Raw genomic sequence first — 22,878 nt, 5'->3', positions numbered from 1 at the left:
TGGCTGAAGTTCAACACATGTTTCAGTAACACATATGGAATTTATCCACAGCACAAGGAACTTCCACAGGCCAAGGAAGGAAAATTCCTACATGTCCATCCATGTTTACAATCTGAGTTTGTATTTATATTATGTTGGAAATCTGAAGATAAGTACACTAGCAGTGTCTTCAATAGTCTTACATGTGTTTGAGTGGATTATCCTGAGATTTTTAAGTATACATTTCTAATCTGGTAATAATTTTTTAAAACTTTGCACTACAGCATCACAGCTTTACTCATTTTTTTCCTAATTCCTAGTCTCCTCTACTACACTTGTGGGGTTTTTATAGATTCATTATCAATGAGTAAAGAAAAGACTTTTGTTAAATGTCTATTAAAAATGTATGTTCAGCTCCACGAAAACAACCACTTCAAGAAAATGCAATTCCTGCCTTTTTACTAGGAAAAAAAAAAAGAAAGGTTCCCTGAATTGTGTGGAGCTTATAATATCCTACACACTTTGCTGAAGGCTGGACATTTTTGAATTTGCAGTTCTGCTACACTCTACCTCGGCAAAATCCACCTACAATTAGAGAAGCAGAGAATGCCAAAGTAGCCATGAACACATCACAACTGCTCACAACTGTGCACTTTGCTGAGTTCTCCCCATTTTCTAGCTCATAACTCTTGCTTTATAAGGGTGAAGCTAACTGATACATACATGAACACTAATTTTCTTACTGACTAAACTTCAGCTTAACCACTCCAATACAAAATGTTACAGTCCCCAAAGAAACTATAGTTTAAAAAATACATAAAATAATAGCATACAATAACATATGCTAGTTTTAAGGCATTAAAATGAAGAGAATTATGTAGATAAGTTAGAGAAAACAGGCATAAAATACTGACACTCTCATTTTTTCATATGTTCATTCATTAACGTAATAGACTATATAGAGAGAACTTAGCCCAAAATATTTCAAAAACTGCTTACTTGCACTTGAAATTAACTCACTTGTTAAACAGTATTTGCAACATCTTGAACAAATACACCCATTCAGAAAAAGAAACCAAAAAAATTTAGTGCAAAACTTTGGAAATAAAACTGTTGCTGAAATTATTTCTGTATGGGCGGCAATAGTAAAGACAACATCTGTAACACAAGATGGTCACAGTCTTGAATCTTAAATGTCAGATGCATCATTACACTTCTGCTTTAATCATGGAAAATTTTGGTAAAATTAAGTTTTTACCTCATTACAACCATAATATAAATTAATGTCCATTCTACATTTTCCCCAAACAAGGCCATGGGTACTTTTAAGGGAGAACTTAATTCTCACTGTCGCTTACTCCACCTTCTGAATTTCCCACTGAACTGGCTCCAACAAACACCTTACACAATGACTGAAGGACTTGGTGCATCTGACTCTTATGCAGGCTTACAAAACCACCAACTTTTGTTTCAAAATATTCATATCTGGTAGCAGAAATCTTAGGGAGAAGGAAGACCTTCACAAGCATTGCAATTCATATCTCATCTCCCTCTCGTCTCTGAACATATTTCAAAAGTCTATCTACAACATATCTCATCTGTGTGTTCTGACTGCTCATATTATTAAGAAAGGAAAATTGAGAGAGGTCACCTTGCTCCCCTCGTCCCCGCCCACAGCAGAATGAGAGGTACCCAGCAGTTCTGCAACTCTACACATCACAGGCACATCATGGAAATCACAGCAGAGGTGTAAACAGGTGAAATCCCTATATTACCTCTGTCTGCCCCCCACAAAAATTACCAGCCTTTTAAAGACAGAAACATACAGAACCCTGAGAATTATTAAACACTGAGAATTATTAAAGCTGTCCAGAAAGTTATTGGTCCAACTTAGAACAGATTAATTTTTAATACTATAGCTCATGATTTTAACCTCTTAAAAGGTTGAGTTTTGTCACTGCATATGAATTTCAGCAGTACTAATACAAAGCTGTGTGTTTATGCAATGAATTCTCTCCTGCCTTGTGTCAGCTCTATACAGTAAAGCCTGTCTGCATAGCAGTCAGGACTGCTTCCTCTGTCTCTGAACTGATTACTGCTCTGCTCATTTTTGTTTGAAAGACTTCATCACACTCCTTAGCTTCCTCTTTTTATTTATATTATAGTATCAAAGCTTTTGAGACAATGCCGTAGGAAATACACTGCATTAAGAGAAGTCATAGTAAAGTCTGATATACCATGCTGTTTTATAAGACACAGAAATAACATAGAGCAATGTGCAATGTCTTAGGTACATTTTGTATTTTTAGATCTATTACAGAATTGAGGATTTTATGGTAAAGCACACAGTGACAAATCAAGAAATCCAGGGTTAAGGATTCATGATGACTAGCTGTGAAACCTCTTGGGAGCTATTTTCAGTGATTAAGACATCACAGATATTCACATGGCAAGAATCAGAAAGAAGTAATATTAACGAGCCAGTTTTTTTATCTCTTTTGACAGGACTTCCTCCTGATCATGCTTTATTCATTACCTAAGACTAAATTTCCAGCCAGCACAGAACTATTGGAAAACTAGAACACTTGCCTTGCCTCACTACATCCCATGAAAAAGCATGACTGACAAGCTGAACTCTGCTTAAAAAGTGAGGTATTTACACCTGGAAAATGTACATGTGTACACAATCTGTTCTACAGTACTGCTGGCATAAACCATTGATCAAGCTGCCTGTATATGATATTTGAAATCAATGAGAACTACACATTGTCTCACTCAAAAACAATTTTGTTAGTGAAATATCTCTTTTCCACATGTGGATTTCCAGCCAAAGAAAACCCAAGCTACCTCAAAGAGAATTGTGACAAATTACCCCAACATTTAAAACATAAGGAGAGTCAAGAACTTTGCCAGCAGATGAACAGGAAGAAAGGGGGGAAACACCCAGAAGCTGCAGATCAGGGCAGAATAGGGTATTAAACTTATTAAACTTCTTTTCAGGTCCATCCCTGTACCTTTTTTTGTGACACATATGTATTGGACAGTTTGCATAAAATTTCAAAAAAAGAAGTGTTTCTGGACTTAGATCACTTACTGATATATTACATCTATGAAAAGCATAGACAACAGTGTATATTCAATTCCCTCTGAGGCTATGAGACACATGGGAATGCTCTTATTGCACCCTCATTGCTTACTCTAGAGAAACAAAAAGACTTTGTTGTTGTTATTACAGCAGATTTGAAAATCAGAATCAAAACCAAATGCATTTAAGTTCTCAATGTTATACAAATGTTTCCTTTCCCAATTCTACTGAGGTACCAGTGTTACTGGAAAAAACATGTTCCACACAAGAATCAAGAAAAGATTAATCTCAGGGAGTGAACAAGTCTCACATCTCTAAGGTTTCAAGATCCTGTAGAGACTTGAAGAATTATGCACAAATCAATACCATGGTATCTATATATTTCTTAGCTCAGTGTTTCTCAAAAAAGCTTATCATTTTTAAGACAGACCAAAAAAAGAGAGAAAAATGAAGGCATGTTAGATGCACCATTCTCAAAGAAATTCATGATAAAGTGTTCAAGGTCCAGCTCTCCTGCTGTGATGCTTTGTGTAATATATGACCATCATGTCTGGCAAGATTTGCACAGGTCTGCCCTTGATTTGTGTTAAGAAAAAAACAAAAAGCCTCATAACTATTCTTCATTCCCAAGAATTAATCTGGCTTCCTGATGTTTCCAATTTTACAGTGATCCAAAGAGCCCCTCAAAACCACACCTGAAGCATCACTCACAATTACAGCTGAGGCAAATGAAAGAAAATTCCCTCCCCAGGCATCCCAGAGCACTCTCCATCACAACAGTGGCCCTGGAGTGCTGTGGATAGGGCCACAGAGACTCAAACCTGCAAGCACTGGCACATGAACCAGCTTTGAGAGGTTTTTACCTGACACCAGTACACATGGTGCTACAAGCCTCAGGAACGAGAATACACTATTGAAGCTTCCAAGAAACTCCAGCCTTCTGAACCTCTGCACAGCCATCAGAAACAGCTGGATGGGTACAGCTTCAGCCCCTGTGGGAGCTGTACAGAAAGGGTGGCACTTGATTGCCTCAGTTTGCCCTGGGCAGCCCCTGGATGGTCCACGGACAACTCTGCTCACTTTCGCATTTCATCTTTTCCACTACTTCTGCAAAAACGACTGAGACTTGGCTGCAGTAAATGTAATTTGACCAGTCTGACTGCTCTTCAGTTCTCAGCTGAGCTTATCACAGCCAGCCAACAGCCAGCTTATCACAGCTAGCCAACAAATACAGTCATTACATCAGGCCAGAGAATTTTAGGATACACTTTTCCCCTAACAGCTCGATACATCATTCACAAATGGAACAAGTACACTGCAGACACAAGCACTGTGTTATAAATGCATATAAATGCAGAGTGTTTCCACTAAAAGCAGTAGAAGTTATTAAGAGCAGAAAGAAAAGGTGGTCAGGTCCCTGTGGTTTACTAAGATGTTAATTAAACATTTATTGAAACACCAGCTAATACTGTTTTAAATTAGCAGATGCATAGTACTCCTAACATTTTTTTGCAAAGTATATGTCACAGCATTTGTCTCCCCAAAAATGCTGCCTCATTTAAATCCTTAGATCACTGCTGTTACTTTTTTTACACAAGCAAACTCCATGAAGGAGCAAAGATTTTCTTAAATTACGAAAAAAATTTCCTTTTTATATCGAGGCTAAGTGACTGGAGGATTAGAATTTGTTTGGCTTTTCAACAGGTCAATCACCTACTTAGCAGACTCATGTTAGACTGCACTGTGACATGACTATTCAATGTCACAGCATTTACTTTTTTGCCGTATTTACTACATTGTTTTTGTAGACCAGCAAAACCTTGCAAAATCTTACAATCCCAGGGAAACTCAAGCTTCCATGCACTCTTCAGCACTTAACCACTTCAGTTAAGAAATGCTTGAGAAGACATAAGCCAAGGAAATTGGAAGTCTTTGACAGAGGAAATACAACAACTGTAGCAGCAAACTGATAACAGCAGCTGATTGCCTGTACAGCAAAGAAGGCAGGACCATCCCTACCAGCAATCCAGCAGCACAGACAACCAAGGCTCCCTTTCTCCTGCTCTTCTTGCAGCTACAGGGAATGTAATATATTACCTAATATTTATATATATATATATATATATATATATATTACTCAAAGTAATATGCTGAAGGACATAATTTAAAAATATTGACATTTTAAGGCATAGTAACAAGAAATAACTGTTCATGGTTTACTGGTTTTCAGAAACTGTTCCTAGATGCTTTACAGAAAGTGAATGGAATAGAACTATACACCAAACAGGTATTTTCTTTCTAAATTCAAGCCATTCAGCCACACCATCTCCATGTGCTAGACCCAATCTCATCTCACGAGCAGAAACCTCCAAGTACAGCAGTTACACCAAGGATCCTGAGAATGGCTTCTACTCTCCAGTCATGACCCCACTGTAATAGATTTCCAAAATACTGAAAAATAAGCTTAATTTATTCTCTTTACTGAACCACTATAATTACAAGTAGCTGCTCAACACTGAAATTTAATTTTGATATATCATATTGGCAGACCAAATCCTTCACAAGCTTTTATTGCTCTATCCTGTGCCCTGGAATGCATGGTGATGCAATCAGCATGTAATGACCAAGGCTGTAAAGTAAACATAACACTGCCCAGATGCATAAATAATGTATCATTTCCTGAACTTGATTCTGACATAAAGCTTCACCAACACAAGCCTAAAGAGAGATGTGGTGTTAATTTTTCCATTTTGCATATAGGAACACATGAGAAATACAACCATATGAAGCATGAGAGGGTCAAATTCCATCCACTGGAAATTTTCCAGAAACACATTATATTAACCAGATCAAGGCAAAATTGATATTTTGCACTGTAAATTGCCTATAAACACTGGGCATGGACACATTGACGTTGTCAACAGAAATCAGCACTTCTCTTCGTGGTTTTTCACACTCAGATCTCAGAGAATATTTCTTAAGTCAAGCATCAAATTTGTGGCCTTGAATACAAGTTCCCTGGTATGTAATGCATCACTTAAACAGATCAGTTTAAGAACATTCATTTCTAAAGCACCAAACTCAGTAACTTAGAAACTGTAGAAATTCTCCAGGAATAAGGCTCAAAGCCTATCTGAAACATTGAAGCTATATACTTGAACCTTTTCTTTCCAACTGTAAGAAAGAACAGATGCTGAGGTAGTAATTGCTCAGAGGTCTTCAAATTGTATTTGTTCTTTCCTTACCCTAAATAGGAAATATTTCATGGATACAACTGAGGTGAGCAGTCCATCCTCCTCCGGTAGAAAAGGAAAGAACCATCAGCTCTTGTGAGAACAGATTCATTACACACTCTGGAACACACACACACTGGAACAGAAGTGTATTTTCTCAGACAGCTTTAAAAACAAATTGAACAAGAAACTCACTTGTAAATGTTGAGAGTTGTCAGTCATATTGTCCTCTCGCCTACGAACTTCTTCCAACAACTGCGCATTCTTCTTTTTCTCCAGCTGCTGATTGTGCTTCAGATTGGCAACCTTCTTGTTTTGGTCTTTCATATGTCTAAGAATTGCACACACACACCCATTAGTGTTAATGACTGCAAGAACTTCTTTTGCAATAGAGATTAATTCTGTGACTACAACACAGGACATCAACTCTCCAACAGACACAAGTTTTCCAAGCATCAGATGTAACAATAAAACGTCATCTTGTTTTCAAGATGGCATATCAAAACACCTTTCAATTATAGAGTGGTAGGGCAATTATTTGGGCTGACAAGATTTCCCACTTTTTATAATTTCCTTGCTAAAACACATACACGTTCTGAGCTCTATGCAGAAAAATTGCTGGAAGAGGAAGATGATCCAACAATCCTTACACACTCTGCATTTAGGAACAATTTTAATAGGTGCTTCAAGTATTCATTTCAAAGGAAGCAGAAGGTGAAGGTGATGACTAAGGTACATTGTGAAATTACATTTTTTAAAACTTGGACTAAAATACAGTGCTTAGGTGGATTAAAGTGTGATGGAGTAGAAGGTCAGGTCACAAATATGCCATGAAGAATAAAGGATGCCTTTACAAATAGCTTTGTACATGACAAAAACATTTCTATCATTTTTTATAATGAGACTTCTTTCTAAAAAGACAATCAACAAACCAATTTATGAGCCATTCCTAAGGAAATTAAACAATCTTTGCCACTCTTATATGTTCTCTTTTGTTAAGACTGTATTAATAAAAAAGAGTTAATTGTTTCATTTTTAAATATCTTTTATTGTAGATGTTATTCATTAAGTTACCACAAGCATTTCTGAGACTTAGTATACACTTTTTTAAGAAAGAAAGGAAACTAATTTTGTCTGTCAGTAATGAGAATATACCCTTGCAGTAATAATCCCTACCTGCTTGAATTCTTAAATATTATTATCCAGACTTTCTTTAACATAAAGGAATTTTCTCCCTTTTATCTATAAAAAATAAAAGTCACGTGCAAATTCCTAATGAGATCTACTCACTAATCCTATTGTGGCAAATGAAGAGAATATTATTCAATGCCCAAAAAGGATCACTGAAAATCCCTCCTTTACTTCCACATCAGAAGCAGAGAAAAAAGTTACAGAATAGATTTCTTGCACCCATTTTATTATGCTAAAGAAACTGAGTCAATTCAGTATTTCCTTCTATCACTGATTTCTTTGTCCTATCATTGTTTCTTTCAGTATTTATTAATGATCAAAAATTAAGAATTAATTTGCAATCAGTAAATGTGCCAGGGTATTAAAAACTCTTAAAAGACACTTCATGTAAAAGTTTGTAAGTACAGCACATGAGAAAAAATCCAATCAATTATAACCAAAAAAAATAAAGTAGCAGAAACTTGCCCAGGAAAAAAAAAGTATGGACAGCTAGTTTAAATATAGGTAATTTGCTTGCAGCTCCAAGTGAACATCAGTTCCCTGTCATGATTCTGTCTCATAATCTTAAGCACAGACTTACTCAGTATAAAACCAAAATGAATATTGGAAAAAAACCACTTCCACAATTTTATATATAAATGCATTTGGCAGAAATTTTGCTGGTGCAACATAGCTTTGTGCTGTTAAAACATAAACTGGTTTCCAATCTCATGTTGAGTAAATGATAAATTCATTTGCATTTCATCTCCAGAAGTTCAATTGTTTGCCAAGGCTAGCTACTTCTTTCATCACCCGTGCCTCACACAACTTCCCATTCCAGCTTCTCTAACACCACACTGAAAAGCAGAACATGGTAAAGCTGCAAAGGAAAAACATCTGGTGCCTGTGATAGGCAAAATCTTGAAGAGAAGCAAAGAAAAGAAAGCTCTGTCATAGACTATCTTTATGCCACAACTGGCTACATACCTATGGAAATGAACAGAAAATGCTACTGTTAAAAAGCTCAGATGAGGAATTTTCTTTAGGCCTGCACTAAAAGTACTGGGGGAGTTCAATGCAGCAAATAAGTACAAAAACATATTTCCCACTAGCTTTTTTTTTTTAATAGCAAATATCAAATATAATCCTTGGTTCAGTAGAATTTTTGACTTGCTTGTTCAGATATGTTTTCATGTGGATCTACTGTTTCTAAAATGCTTTTGAATAGTAGATGAAGATAAGTAAAAAGTAGCATGAGAAATAGAAAAATATTTGGGAACACTACCTAATCAGTATAAAATAGATGCCATGACCATAGAGAACATATGATAAAATGTTCACATAGCTTACTAGTAACAATGCTGATATGCACAGTTATGTCTACATTACTCTTTATCATGTGGAATTCATTTCATTTGTCCTGCTACACTGCTTGAATTTAAAGCTCTAAGACCACAAAACTCATTAGACAAAATAAAATAAAGACTACTGCTTAGGACATGTCTTATAAATCTGAAGTGTACATTTCAGGGGTCTGCTCAGTAGAATTCCTTCTACTATAACAAGTTAATATTTTTCTGCTTATGTAGCATTTTCTGATAGTGTAATTGCCTCAGAGCAGGAAGATGAAATGCACTGCTCTCTCATTCTCCACATTGTTATACTTCATTTTCAAGTCGGGCATCTACTCTCTCTTAGTGTTTATTTTATTATTATTATTATTTATCTATTCTCTTTAAGGTTGACTCTTTAACCTCTAAGCCAGACATTACAGTCATCCCAAGCTAGTTAAAACCCACCACTCTGCTGTATTTGTGATATTACAAACTTCACAGAACTTGAAAGCCAGGCTACAAAGCAGTTCTGAAGCACTCAAGCCCACAGCACACTGAAATAGTGCCAACACTACACTTGGCTTAAAGAAATGATGTTCTGAGCTCATAAACATTTAAGAAACAAAGCAGACGAAAAAAAGCAGCAGAGATGACTAACTCTCTGCACAGATGCTTAATCTTGGCCAAACATGAAAAAGTAGGATTAATGACAGTTTTTCAGATAACAAATTTACATTTGTTTGTGTTCCTATGGTTAAAGCCAGTCAGCAACTGTTATAGAATATGTAGCAGCTTAGGAACAGAAAATAATTCAGAGTGAAACTAAAGTGTCTTGGAAACAGAGCTGGAATATAAACATACCTTGAATAGTGCAAAATAATTTAGAAAAAAAATTTAAAAATTAAATCAGTTCTGTTCCAGAATTATAAATTAAAGGATGATATCCTAGGCATTTCCTGACTCTTTTGAAAATTCAACATCAGAGATATGAGGATATGCAGCATCAGCAAACACCCCATGCCACATAAATACAAGACACCCATAATACTGGCAGTTAATAAAGAAGAGATGAACACCAGGAAAAAGAAAAATTTCTAAATAAAATCTTATTCTTTTAGTACATTAGACATTCTCTCACTCCTAAAGAAGAGAAAATGATAATATAAAGTAATAGAACTCTTTTAGAAGCTACCTTATTACTCATTAAGTTTATTAATTTCTTATACCTAGCTTAACTGAATCAGATTACCTAGATTAACATTGCTCTTAACTGACTATTCATTCTCCTTAGACACGAGACTCCATAAAAATCAACCTCTTCCTGAATCTTTCTGACTTGGGACAGTTTTTATAATCTTTCTCAATACACACAATGCTCCACAGTAATCAATTTTCACCTCACCTGGGCACTAGACTTAAAATCAGTTATCTAAATGACAGCAATGCCAACACCTCTGTTTTTCTCAGCATCCAACAATTTTTTGAGGAAAGTGGCCTCAGAATCCCAGTGCTGGAGTCAACAGACTGCAGCAGCTCTGACTTCTCTGCTGCTGAAGAACCATCCTCTACGACTGCTAAATATTTAGATACACTTAGTGTATCACAGAGCCAAGCACGACAGGAAAAGACAAAACATCCTCAAAGAGCCCTTCAGCTTTATCTCTTATGACATCCAGTCCAAAGGACTTAGAGCCCATCCATCTTCCTGAGCAAACAGCAAGATGTCCCTACCTCAAATGCACTTTTCTCATTCTATTTAATCTTTTAACTGAAATGTCTCAGTAGCAAACAGACATCAGTGCCATGGAGACCCAGACCCTGGGCCTGCAGGAAGTTAAACAGCAAAACAGGAGCACCACTTAGTTCCTGCTGGTATGAATGGAACTGTAATGACCACACTTTAACCATGTTTGGGGCTTTTTCTTCTTCTGGAGTAGCACACTAATTGATCTCACAGTCTAACTACAGCACATTTACCTCCTTCAGTTCAACTTTTTAAGACAAATATTAAACACCAAGTTTCTGCATACACGTGAGCAGCATTCAGATTTTATTTTACAGTAGTGTGTGTTGTCTAACCTCCAATGCTTTCATCTCTGGTAGCTATAGAAAATCACACTATTTCATTAAATTCCCTGCTTTAATTAGCCACCTGGGTACCTTGGCCACAAAGCTGGTAATGTCAGCCAAAAAAAAAAGTGTTACATGTTAGTATAGCCTTTACTCTATTTCATAAAGGTTTTTTTTCCCTCAAAGCATCCAAAAAATGCAGACATGCAAAATACTCCCAAGAGCAAAATCTGTAACATTTTCCAAAGGAATATGTCTCTGCAATAATTTTAATCACTTTAAACAGCATTGCAATGGGACCAGCTGTCTGCAAGTCAATCAAAAAATTCTCCAGTGTGTTAGGAGCTGTGCTCCTCAGCAAATAAAAGATTAAAAAATCAGAGTGCAATGGATGTTTTCAGGGAAACACACACAAAAAAAAAAAAATCAACTCCAAACCAACCAGATCTGTTTTATGAAATACAATTTAGTCAAAACAATTAATCTATATAAAAAAGAAAGCATCAAAAATAGGGTTTAAAACTCAATATAGTACACTTATTTTAAATAAACAAACAAACATCACCCCATGTTCTTGGCAGGCACTGGGTAGAATATTACCATCACCATCATCTGAAATTATTTCTTTCTCCTTTATAAATAATCCACACTTTTACAAAGAATTCATGTATGTGATCAATGAAACAAATCTTAACATTTTACTGGGCACTCTGGGTCTCAGCAGCTAGTCATGCAGAAGACCTGATCCTGTAAATCCCAACCATGTGAATGTCCATTCCAAATTACATTACTTCATTAAGACTCAGTAGAAATATTCCTAGCAGCTCAGTTCTCACTATCTTAAGAATGAGAGTCTAGGCAGGTGCTTCACTGAGTCATGACTAAACCAGCATAAGGGTAACGCTTCAAAATTCAGGTCCAATTTCACTGAAATACAAAACCTAGAATTTTATTAAGATATAAGCAACTTAAGTATTGTTTCTAGCATTTCTATGGAATACAAATGTATTTGCTACTACCTGTCTCTAAACCTGAAATACAAAGCTGGGTTGGACTTTGAGAGACCAAAATCACCACAAGAGATGTCAAGAGGGTACTGACAGACACATTCCTGACACAAACAAGGACACTGTTTGTTCACTTACAGCCCAGAGTTGGATTTTTCTGTACAAACTATATATTATCAGGATGAGAAAACCTCTACCTGTGACAGGCTGAATTTCTGATACAAAGAAAACAAATCTCAAAATAATTTTTTTCTAAAAGAAAGCCCTCATGCTTGACTGCTGAACTGATTTTATAAGCTAGACACGATCACTCTAAGTTTTATGATATTAAAAAATTAAGCAGTGACATTCTGTGCTGTCATTTGCATTTAGAACTTTCACATTGAAAAAAACCCAATCAAGATCATATAATCTAAAGAATTATTAGTGTCCAAAACATCTTTTAAAATCATGTGTCTCCTTATTCTTAGCTTTTCTTATTTTTCTTTTGTTAGCTAATACAATTATCACACTGATAGCAAATTAAATACCATAAATGAATAAAAAAAGCAACTATCCCAAACATTAAGAAATTATTTGGTCTATCAAATTTAAACATTAAAATCAGAAATACTCCTAAAATACTCCTTTAAAAGCTGACAGATTATCTGTATTAATCTACATAGGCACAGGGGAGTAAAGTGTTTTGAATGAAAACTTAAGGGAAAAATAAATAATAAAAAAATAAGCATTCTTTGATTTTGTTAAACTTACTCAGAAGAAAACAAGCAAAATTAAGAATTTTTTTACATGTCTGTTGTCATAAAGGCCACATCACTTTGGAGGAATACTTCATCTCAAATGTCAAGGAATTCCTTTCTTTGCATATCTGACTAACCTACTGCCATCCTATAGAAAAAAAATCCTGTATATCCTCCCTCAGCACTTCCCTTCTTACCATCAGAATTCCAAAGCAGAAAATCTAGCAGACCTTATTCCCTCTTTTCCTTTTGTCTTTAAAAGAATTACATTTCCCCCTCTCTCTTTCCCACTGCAAAGGAGCAGGAGCAAGACTTCCACTCCCTTTACAATTGCTTCATCTTCTAACCTGTGTGACAACATAATCTATTACCCACAAAAAATCATTTTTAAAATTGTGCTATTTGATCCTGCAACTAAAAAAAAAAAAAAAATATCTATTTTACAGTGACATAAAGGGAAGCAGCTCAGCTTCCTTAGCAGATCTATTATCATTTGGGATGAGAAAGCAAGCTTGAGTGGATGCCCCCTGGAGAGACAGGAAAATGTCTCAATGTTATCAGCCTGTGGCTGGACCTGCCAGCAAGGCTAAAGGGACACTAGGGCTTTCCCATAGAAAAGAAGATTATGAAAACTGAGTAAAATTTTGGTGCCTTTTGAGCATGAGAATTTGGAAGCAGGTAATTCTCTCTGGTAAACCTTGGCCAAACTGACTTTAGGTAATAAAGGCCACTATTTTCCACATGCCTGAAAAAATACTATTACAAGAAATTGATATTATCTCTGACTGCAGAAGGATGCTTGCTCTTCTTTCTGCCATCCACCTGATGCTGAGACTATGGCAAACTCCACATCACAGTTCATCTGCTGATTAGAACTGGCAGGCAACCCCTCTGTGTTCTCTCCATATTTCTTGGATAGAAAGAATTGGAAAGAAAATGACCAACAAAAACATGGGACAAAAAAAAAAATCACCTAAACCAAGAAATATTAAAATAATTTTTAAATATCTGGAAAAAACCTTTAATTCCTATATCCCTAATTCTCCAGTTGAATGCATCGTGCCCAGAATTAGCATCTAAGTGAATTTTAGTATATTCAATGTTTTCATTACATTCCCAGCTCCTGTTACTGATAGGTTACACAGCTATTTCAGTTTCACCCAAGGGAGCCCACAGGGACCTACAGGTCTCAAAAAACCCAAAAAACAAAAAAAACCTTCTTTCCATCCCCTTACACTCCCCCCAGTTTTAAATCTCATCATTTCAATTGCCTGAAGGCTGGCTTCAGGCTTCTTCACACTCATATGATGACAATTTTTCAGTGAGACAATTGTTTTACCCCCAAATGCACCACAAACCATTATTGTCCTGGGACAGCCAAGAACTCTGCCTGGCAGAAATCAAGCAAGCGTCACAGAAGTCACTGAAACATTTCTCACCTCACAGGCAAAAACATGGGGAGGAAGGGTTTACCTAACACACACTCTGGGAAGTTTTCCAAAATCTTTATTTAAGAAGTGTTTAGTCTGACACAGTTCCCTCCAAAGCCCTGGAGAGATGCTAGAAATATCCATGTGAGGATAACGCATGAATGAAAGAGACGTACTAAAATCCTGTTCCAAACTATGGTTCATGTCACTTTGTTTCAAGGCAGATCTGCACTGCAACCACGGAAATTCTGACCCAGCACTGCTGTCTTCCTCAGCACATTCCTGCTGGATGACACTTTACATGAACATGTGTGAAATTCATACCAGAAGACTCATCTGTCACACATCTCTCTCCTACACCCAGGATTGTCGTGCATTTTCTTCTGATGTTCTTCTTTTAAAAAAACCAAAAAGCACTGCTGATGACAGCACACTAGATGAGAAGGATATTTGATCTGATTTAATATGGCAATTGCTTGCTCAGCTATTTTATTAATTGAGACCATTAGCAATAACTGTAACCAGTTACTGGAAATAATTTGTTGCCTGAAATTTGCAACCAAGAAGTTGCAGCCCTGCTACTGGTCCATCAGGTCCTTCCCAGCTGTAGTCCAGAAAAGCTTTTTAATTCAAATTACCAAACTAACAAAGCATCTCCACACAAACAAACAAACCAGAAAAAGCAGCTCCTGACTGTTTCCAGTTTTTCTCTGCATCCAACTGCTCCACAGCATGTCCAGCCCAGCCTGACAGCAATCAGGATCACACCTCCTCCGCAGCACTCCACGTTTCATTGCAATTTCCTTCTGGATCAAATCTTTTGACTTCAACTCCTGGCTCACCCTAGAAGTTCTCATGATCAATCCTGCCATTATCAACCAATACACAAATCAAGCTTTCCATGATTTTGTAGTAACTTCTTCAGACCTCCAAATAAATCAGGTACCCTTAGTATGATTCTTGTTTAGACATACAAACTTCTCCTTATTATAAATTCAGATCAGAGCACCATCACATTGCCCAGGCATGCTGCTCCTGCACTGGGAAAGCAAACAATAAGAGTGGAAGGAGTGGTTCCACCAACAGCCCAATTCCTAAATTTAGTACCCCTGTATCTTTTCAGTAACAGCTTTTTAAGGGCAAGCTGTGCTATCTCACAAAGATTCTTCACCACACATCCCTCCACCATGCACAGGGAATCCTGACAGCATCGAGCCCAGCAGCCACCAATATCCCCAGGGAGCACTCTGGGGCTACTTCATGCACAGGTTCAAGAGGCAGAGAAATCTGCCCTCTAGATCTTGCCTTTGAGGAAAACTAATGGAGGCAGCAGGTCTGGAGAAGCATAAGAAATGTTGATGTCTTCCATCAGCAATCATGAAAGGGAAGAGTAACAGCTTCTTCTGTTCTCTCTTCCCCAACACAGAGTTGTGGTGTCACATCCAACCAAATCCAAAGTTGTTTTTTTTCCTTCTGTGAGGTAAAGCTCTTTCCTCCTCATATCCACTTCTTTCTGCATAACCATTTACTTTATGGAGTATTTACCCTCCAAATCAAATCTTCAAAAAAGCAAATCGCAGAGAAAATACAAAATATCCTTAATTATTTAAATAATTCCTTTCTATTTTAACGTTTGTATGGCTTTCAGTAAACTGAAAGGGAAAGTCCAGAACAAGGCTGACAAGTTCAGTAGAGAGTGGGATGAAAGTGCATCATCTTGTCCAGGGCCCTCTTTTGTATCTTTAGTGTTCATCATTATGATTTCGGCTTATTTTGTAACATAATATTTCCCTTTTTTCCTTCAAAGTAAAATAACAAAGAAATAAACTTTCTACTTTACTATTTCTTAAAAAATGAACCTTACAAAAGTTTAAGACCACACATAAAATCAGTTAAATCTATATAATCTCATCTCAAAAAGTCATCTCTTTCAAAATGTTTAAATGCTAAAACATTGGTTCTGCATATGTAGCAAACAGACTAAAACAGAATGACATGTCAGCAATCTGCCAGTTATCCAACATGACAACTGTGTTTCTCACTCAGAATAACCAGTCTCTCAGAGGAGTAATGTATATCACAGATTCTCTCAGTTTTCAGGAGTACACTATCTCCATTTCTCCAGAGACATTATCTTTGAACAACATATCACTCTGCCCTTGGAACCATCAAACTGACATTTGACAAAACTGTGGACGGCTTGTAGGTTAAATTTAAAACTCCATTGAACCTCCCCTTGCACATCTCACTGAGCTCTGGCCTCCCACAGAAACAATTAGGAAGGCCAACATCAGAGCTGGTGGGAAACTTTCTAGCACTGGTCAGTACAATTCACATGGAAAAAAATCCATCTCCTGCTTATCTGCAGTTAGAAAAGTTTGGGGAGTATATAACCTGCTGTAACCAAAAGGTGTGGGGATGTCACTGTACTGATGGTTGTACTCAGAATATTTTTATCTTGTACAGGCAGGTGCACATGAGGGCATTATGCCAATATATTTGATTTTCTTTTTTTTCATCAGTATCAATAGCCGACCACATTTTAAAACTGTTGCAGCATTTTCTAACCATAGAAACCTCATAGGAATATGGATGACTAAAATGACAGCTAAGAACAAGCTGATCAGCAGAAATTATGGAAATTAATAGATCTGTTTCTTAAATTAAGTTTTGACCTCAATGAAGATTCAAGCTGAGAAAACTTAACACTTCACTGAATACCCACAATAAATTCTAATCATACTCTACAACTTCTCTGGGACTCTAGGGATGGAAGTTGGCAGGGTTATGCAGACAGTTTGCTTCAACAAGGTCAGTTGGCTTTTTAGGTCAATAAAACATAACAGAAATTGCACTTCCAACTGCTGAACAAATGTTTCTGCATACCAATCATTGAATTCCAGTGAAATCAACCCTAATGACAACCACATAGCATAATGCCTTTCTTTAGGCTCTCTTGAGCTAGAGAGAATTTCAATTAATGTTGAATATGCTCTGATAGAAATGCAAAGAGGTCACATTCAGACAATAATCTCATCATAGCCAACTCCATAATAAATGCATTTATTTAACTTCAGAAAGAAAGATTCTGAAACTTAATTGTTGAAGTATTTTCACAATCTGGGTGTAACAATAATCCCCTCAAGCACATAAAAATATATTTGAAGTAAATAGACAGTAAATTTAGCATTCATCCAATTCTTTACTGAAATCGATGAGCCCCAAATTTCAGGAAAAAAACTTTTCAGCTGGAAAGTAACTTGTGATCGTGACATACACTAAAGAACATCAGGAGGAAAAAAAGTCTTGTCATCTTTTTGCAATAAGCCATCTTTAGCCGTGCAATTTGAAGACATTCCTGTCAGAGACTTCTCTGACATGCCTGAATTGTGAATTGTGCTTAGTCTTGACTCTCCCAAGAGAAAACATAAAAAAAATGTTTTAAGACTTTGCTAACTTACAATTTACAGCCATCCATAAGCACGAGAAAGAAAATTAACACCAGGGCCTACTAAGAGAAAAAAAGTCAACCAGATCAATTTTTGCTTCCAACAAGCACCCCAAGACATGGAATACTTGACAGGTTTACTCAGAAGCAGTGTGCAGAGACAAATGCCAGCTAAACTAATCTACAATCCGGACAAATTTAAAACACTAACCTGACTAGATGAGGTTACATCCAAACACAACATAAAAACACCTACAGACAACTCCTTTACAGTTATGTGCTGGTCCAGAATCTGGCCAGCAAAACCAGCTACAAGTTTCTAAACCACTGCAACTCTTCATATTCTGTTTGTAAGCAGTAAAAAGGGCAATGCAAAGTATCAAGAATACGTCTCTGATGTTCGGTATAAATCTCTCTGAATACAATTGTCACTGTTCATCACCTGCTGGATTGGGCTATCTACCAAAAATTATTCCCAGTGTTAAACTTCCTAAAAAAAGATAACATAAGCAAAACCAAAAGAAGAAAAAATTTCACACAAAACAACATATGAATTCAATATGTTGTTAGTACACATTTTTTCTTATAGGCATTCAAGAAAAAGATTCATTTACTGGAAAGTTTCTGGTCTAGAAATGAAATGACCAAAAACTTCAAAATAGGGACAAGCAGAATAAAAACAACAAAATACAAACAGAAGTTAATAATGTGGAATCAAAACAACCAAATAAATGAAGCATCAATGAAAACCTTCATTGTGGAAGGAGCATTAAGTAGGAGAGCAGAAAATACTGACCTGGAAGTCAAGCTGGTTGGAGTAGGGATGAAAGCAGCAGTTTGGAGAAAAACAGATAGGGAGGAAGACAGCAAAAGAGAATAAAGGGAGGAACACATTAGTTCTTTAAAAATATAACAAGCAGATGTTATATTAGCAGATTATTTAAAAGAAAAAAAAAGAAAAGGAAAGGGAAGGGAAGGAAAAGCAGGAACTAAAATGAAATTTCTGCAGAGCTACATCCTTCCTGTGCACTGAAGAAAACAAATTTTAAATCAAAAGGGTATCTTGTCATTGGTGGACAGCAGAAAGACATCCATATTTATAACCATCCAAATTCATATACACACCAAATAGAACAAATAAATTGGATGAATCTGGTAGCATTTGCTGCCCCACAAACATCTTCATATGCCACAAAGTCTTTCATTTGAACTGTCATAGGCTGGTGACCCTCATTCATTAACTCTTCCAATGGCAGTCAAATCAACTCTTCCAATGGCAGTCAAAGCAGCTAAACAATTTGCAACTTGTTCAAAGATATTTAGAAGTTCACAAAGCACTGTAGCTAATAATCAAAGATGAAGATCTGACACCCCACCCCAACCCAGAAATGCAGCCCCTTCCAATGACAGCAAATTTTTGATTCAGTATGAAGATAATTCATACTTCAGCACTGAAAATACTCTGATTTTTGACAACTTAATTTGTTAAAAAAATACCTAACACACCCTTTTCAAAAACCTAAGGCTAAAATAATCCCCACACAGCTAGACTAGTCCTTAAATCTGTCCCTGACACACAGCATTTTGTGCTTCTAAGAAAAGGAGCATACTCAACAGCCATAAAAGTACATTTTTTAAAATGCAATTATTTTACATACTGATGTTTTGTCTCTTGTGCAATGACTTGTCACTGCTGTGTAGACTTACCTTCATGAGAATTCAAATCCAAATCAATTCAGAATTAATTAATTGTAGTCTGAATACCCCAAGAGCTTCAACACACAGCTATAGTGTTATATACCCACTGCATATGAGAGGTAGATAACAGAAACAAAAAACTTCTTGTTTAAAACAAACAGGTTTGTCTCATAGTATAATATTTTTAAATGGACTTTTATATTGTGGCAATCTTTGCTGAGAAGCTACACTTAGCCAAGCAAATGGCCAAGTATCTCACATAGTGGGGAAACGTGGATCCAAGATTTTGCTATCTTCACCACCTTGTCATCACTTACTTTCTCTATTCAGTCTAAATTGACCAATGGATAATTTATATTGTATCAGGTGCCAGTGCTCTTTTATTGAAATCACTCTTCTTTCCCTGCAGTGCTTATCCCTTCCCATCTTTACACAGAACATGCATCCCTACAGAGCTTTGTTCTGCCAGAGAAACAAGCCACTGTTTCTTAGACTCCTCCTGTGTCACCAGCACTTCATTCCTCCTTACCAGCCCTCTCTGCACCTGTTGCCAGTTTTAATTCAACTTCCAGGCATATGAGTGATGTGAAGTACACAGCAGAGTTCCACATAGAGCCTTGCCAACACCTGATGACATTAATACCTTCCTATCCTTACTGCAGATATTTATTCTGACATATCAGGATTCACTCCTCATTATTTATATCCCTGCTTCATTATTCAGATGGTTCATAATGACACAGCCATAAGCAAATTGACCCAATCTTTCTTTTCCTGAACTGTATCAAGGATTATCCTTAGTTTATATCAGGCAGCCTTACTACTCCTAACTTCACAAACATGCATTTTATGCCACTGCATTTCACTTCATTTTGTGATTCAAACTCACTATCACATTTCATAAACATACTTCCCATTCTAACACTATTAATAAAAGCTTTAAACAATACACTCCTTCAGTCCTGACAGGTCTGTTTCAGCTGCAGCTCCCTCTCCTTGGTGAGGCTCTTGGCATTAAAACTTGAGCTGATCACTACCTTATCCAGTTTCATTTACATTATTAAAAAAACCCCCACAAAAATAAAAAGCCAAAAAACCCTGAACCACATTTCCTTCATCAAGAAAACCAAGAAGAAAAAGAGCAAGCTAAATTTAACAAAAGTACATGATATATTAAATGTATTATCTTGCATTTGATTTTAAACTTTTTTAATTATAAACAGATAAATTGCGAAAATTTTAATAAAAGTTATCAAATAGCTTAAGTGTAGAAGAAGGAGTAGTTTCTCCTCTGTAGTAATAAGAAACTGTAAAATAAAAAGTTAATAAATGGAGAGTAATTAAAGAAATAGCCAACATGATTTCATATGAGTAATAATATTAATCTGAAGTGATGACACTCAGGAGTGTGATAGTTTCTGAGCCAAGAAAATCACATTAAAACCAAAAGAATTACCATTCATATAAAGACTTCTTCATAATTATTAACAATGTTTATCTGCCAAGTAGCACACACTTTTAAATTTAACTGTAACCATATCTCAAAGCAGATATTTCTACCCCTGAGTATTTGACACTTCATGTGTGTCAATACTTTCGGACTAGTAGAACATTAATATTCATCTCCTTGTTTTAATTTTTGTTTGAATTTGTAAATAATTACTACAACCATTTTTACTTTTCAAACTTATTTATAAAAGCACATCTCATTAGATTGAAGAATTCTTATATGAATATAACAAATATTGTGAGGATACCACAGCTTGCAATAGTCTATATTATCATTTCCTCAGAAATTTATGTTGATATATTTTGAAAATTTATGGTGTTGCAATTATCTCATAGCATAAAGAAATTGGCACAGAAGTGAATGTGGATCCCTGCAAGCTATGAATGAATAAATGCATTTTAATGTCACATTCATTTTCCTACAGGACCCCAGAGATGCCCTTGCATCTGAAGTTTGAGGAAATGTCAAATAAATGCTAAAGGTCCATACCAAAGTTTAACCACTCCATCACATTCTAAGTACAGTACATTCTCTTCAAAAATCTGTGTTCACTCAGCAGTACCACATTATTTTCTGAGAAGTTATTTCAGGGTCAACACACTCATCAGCAATAACAGACTAGAAATTGGTGCTCCAAAACTTCACTGCTAAGAGTATAACACATTTGAAAAGAAAATGAACACAAAAATAGAAAATTACAGGATTCTCAGAAAACAGGAACAGATTGTATGCTGCCAATGCTGCACCAGTATCTCTGGACCCATTAGTTCCTTGTATCTTCATAATTGTTGTTTTGTAATCAATAATTCTCAATTCAAATTAATTTACTGCTCTCTATCAATTCTTTAACTCTTCTTACATAAAGTATTTAAATCAAATCAAAACTTCCAAAAATTTGAGATCACAAGCTTCAGTGCTTCATCATGACCATCATGATTTAATTCATCATCATCATCCTTTAATTTTGTTATTTTAATATTCAAACATTCAACTCATTCCTGAGTGCTATCTAGTAAAGGTCTTAAGATGATGCTCTGGAACCCAAGATGACTGTGCCTACTAATGAGTCTGGTGTCATACAATAACTCAGTGTTACAGTGCAAGGAGGGGATCAGTTGTTGTTTACACCTGGTGGTCACACCTGGAAGTGCTGCATTCCAAGTCTGGCTCTGTAACTGCCCCTGCACCCCTGCATGGAAAAGGGAGCACTTTCTCATCCACACAAAACCTCTAACTGTGGTGACTTTTCCAATATGCTGCTTTAGGATTTTGGTGAGTGTAGGCAGAGCTCACAGGCATGGTGCACAAAGTGACCACTCTTGATTATTCACTTCCTCTGGGACCCCCCTTTACACATTAAAATAGATGCAAACACTTGAGTATTCTAAACTCTGATGTGCTGAGAGAGACAACTGCCAATTGCAGTTGTCCTTATGTAAATAATCAGTTCCATTTTAAATACAAATCTCTCACTTTGAATTTGAGGTCTCCATTCTCATGGCACTTCATCATTACTGACCTCAACCAAACATCTGCAAAGAGTTACAAGTTTTGGCAGCAGGTGGCTGTGAAGATTGGTAAGTCATCCTCAGTAAAAGGTGCTCTACACATCTGGCTGTTTTCTGCCCCCCCAAGGTAACCAGCATTTCTGACACCTTCCTCTCTTTCATAGCAACGCTCCCTAAAGGGTGCTTGGTCTTGACTGGCACTATAGCAATGATCACAAAAATGAAATCACTTAAACTTCTATTTTGGAACCATGAAACAGTTTTCTTCTGACTTGATCATAATCAAACAGTTACATTAATTATTTGAAAACACAGAATTCCTTCTTTCATTCAAGCAAGAGTGTCTAATTAAAGGAAGAGAACGAAGAAAATAGATCAACCAAATAAATAGCAAGACCCCATACAGGAGAAGGTTCCAAGACCTATTGAAATAAAAAGGCCACAAGACAAATCCCAAAACCCTCCTTTCCCCACTATGGAAAGCCTCCACAACCTTCCCTGACACAAGATAATCACTGCCTGGTCAACACCAGAAAATATCCTTTTGAAGCAAACAAAGACTACGGGAACACTGAGAAATAGTTACAACTATTATTAAATAGTCATGAGATGGGTTAGAAATACTTACCAATACTTTTCAGGACCTCTGAGAATGACTGATGGTGT

The 22,878-nt window shown here is 36.4% G+C and overlaps 1 protein-coding gene across 1 annotated transcript in view; it reads right to left on the bottom strand.

The window, feature by feature from the left end:
• ERC2 (ELKS/RAB6-interacting/CAST family member 2) overlaps nt 1-22,878 on the bottom strand; it is a 275,802-nt gene that overhangs the window by 107,163 nt on the left and 145,761 nt on the right. The window contains 1 exon segment of the mRNA XM_050979490.1: nt 6,493-6,628. Coding sequence (XP_050835447.1) covers nt 6,493-6,628 — 136 coding nt within the window.

The sequence above is a fragment of the Serinus canaria genome, chromosome 12 (assembly GCF_022539315.1).
Source record: "Serinus canaria isolate serCan28SL12 chromosome 12, serCan2020, whole genome shotgun sequence".
In the NCBI taxonomy this organism is placed as follows: domain Eukaryota; kingdom Metazoa; phylum Chordata; class Aves; order Passeriformes; family Fringillidae; genus Serinus; species Serinus canaria.
This window is presented reverse-complemented; position numbering and strand designations above follow the sequence as displayed.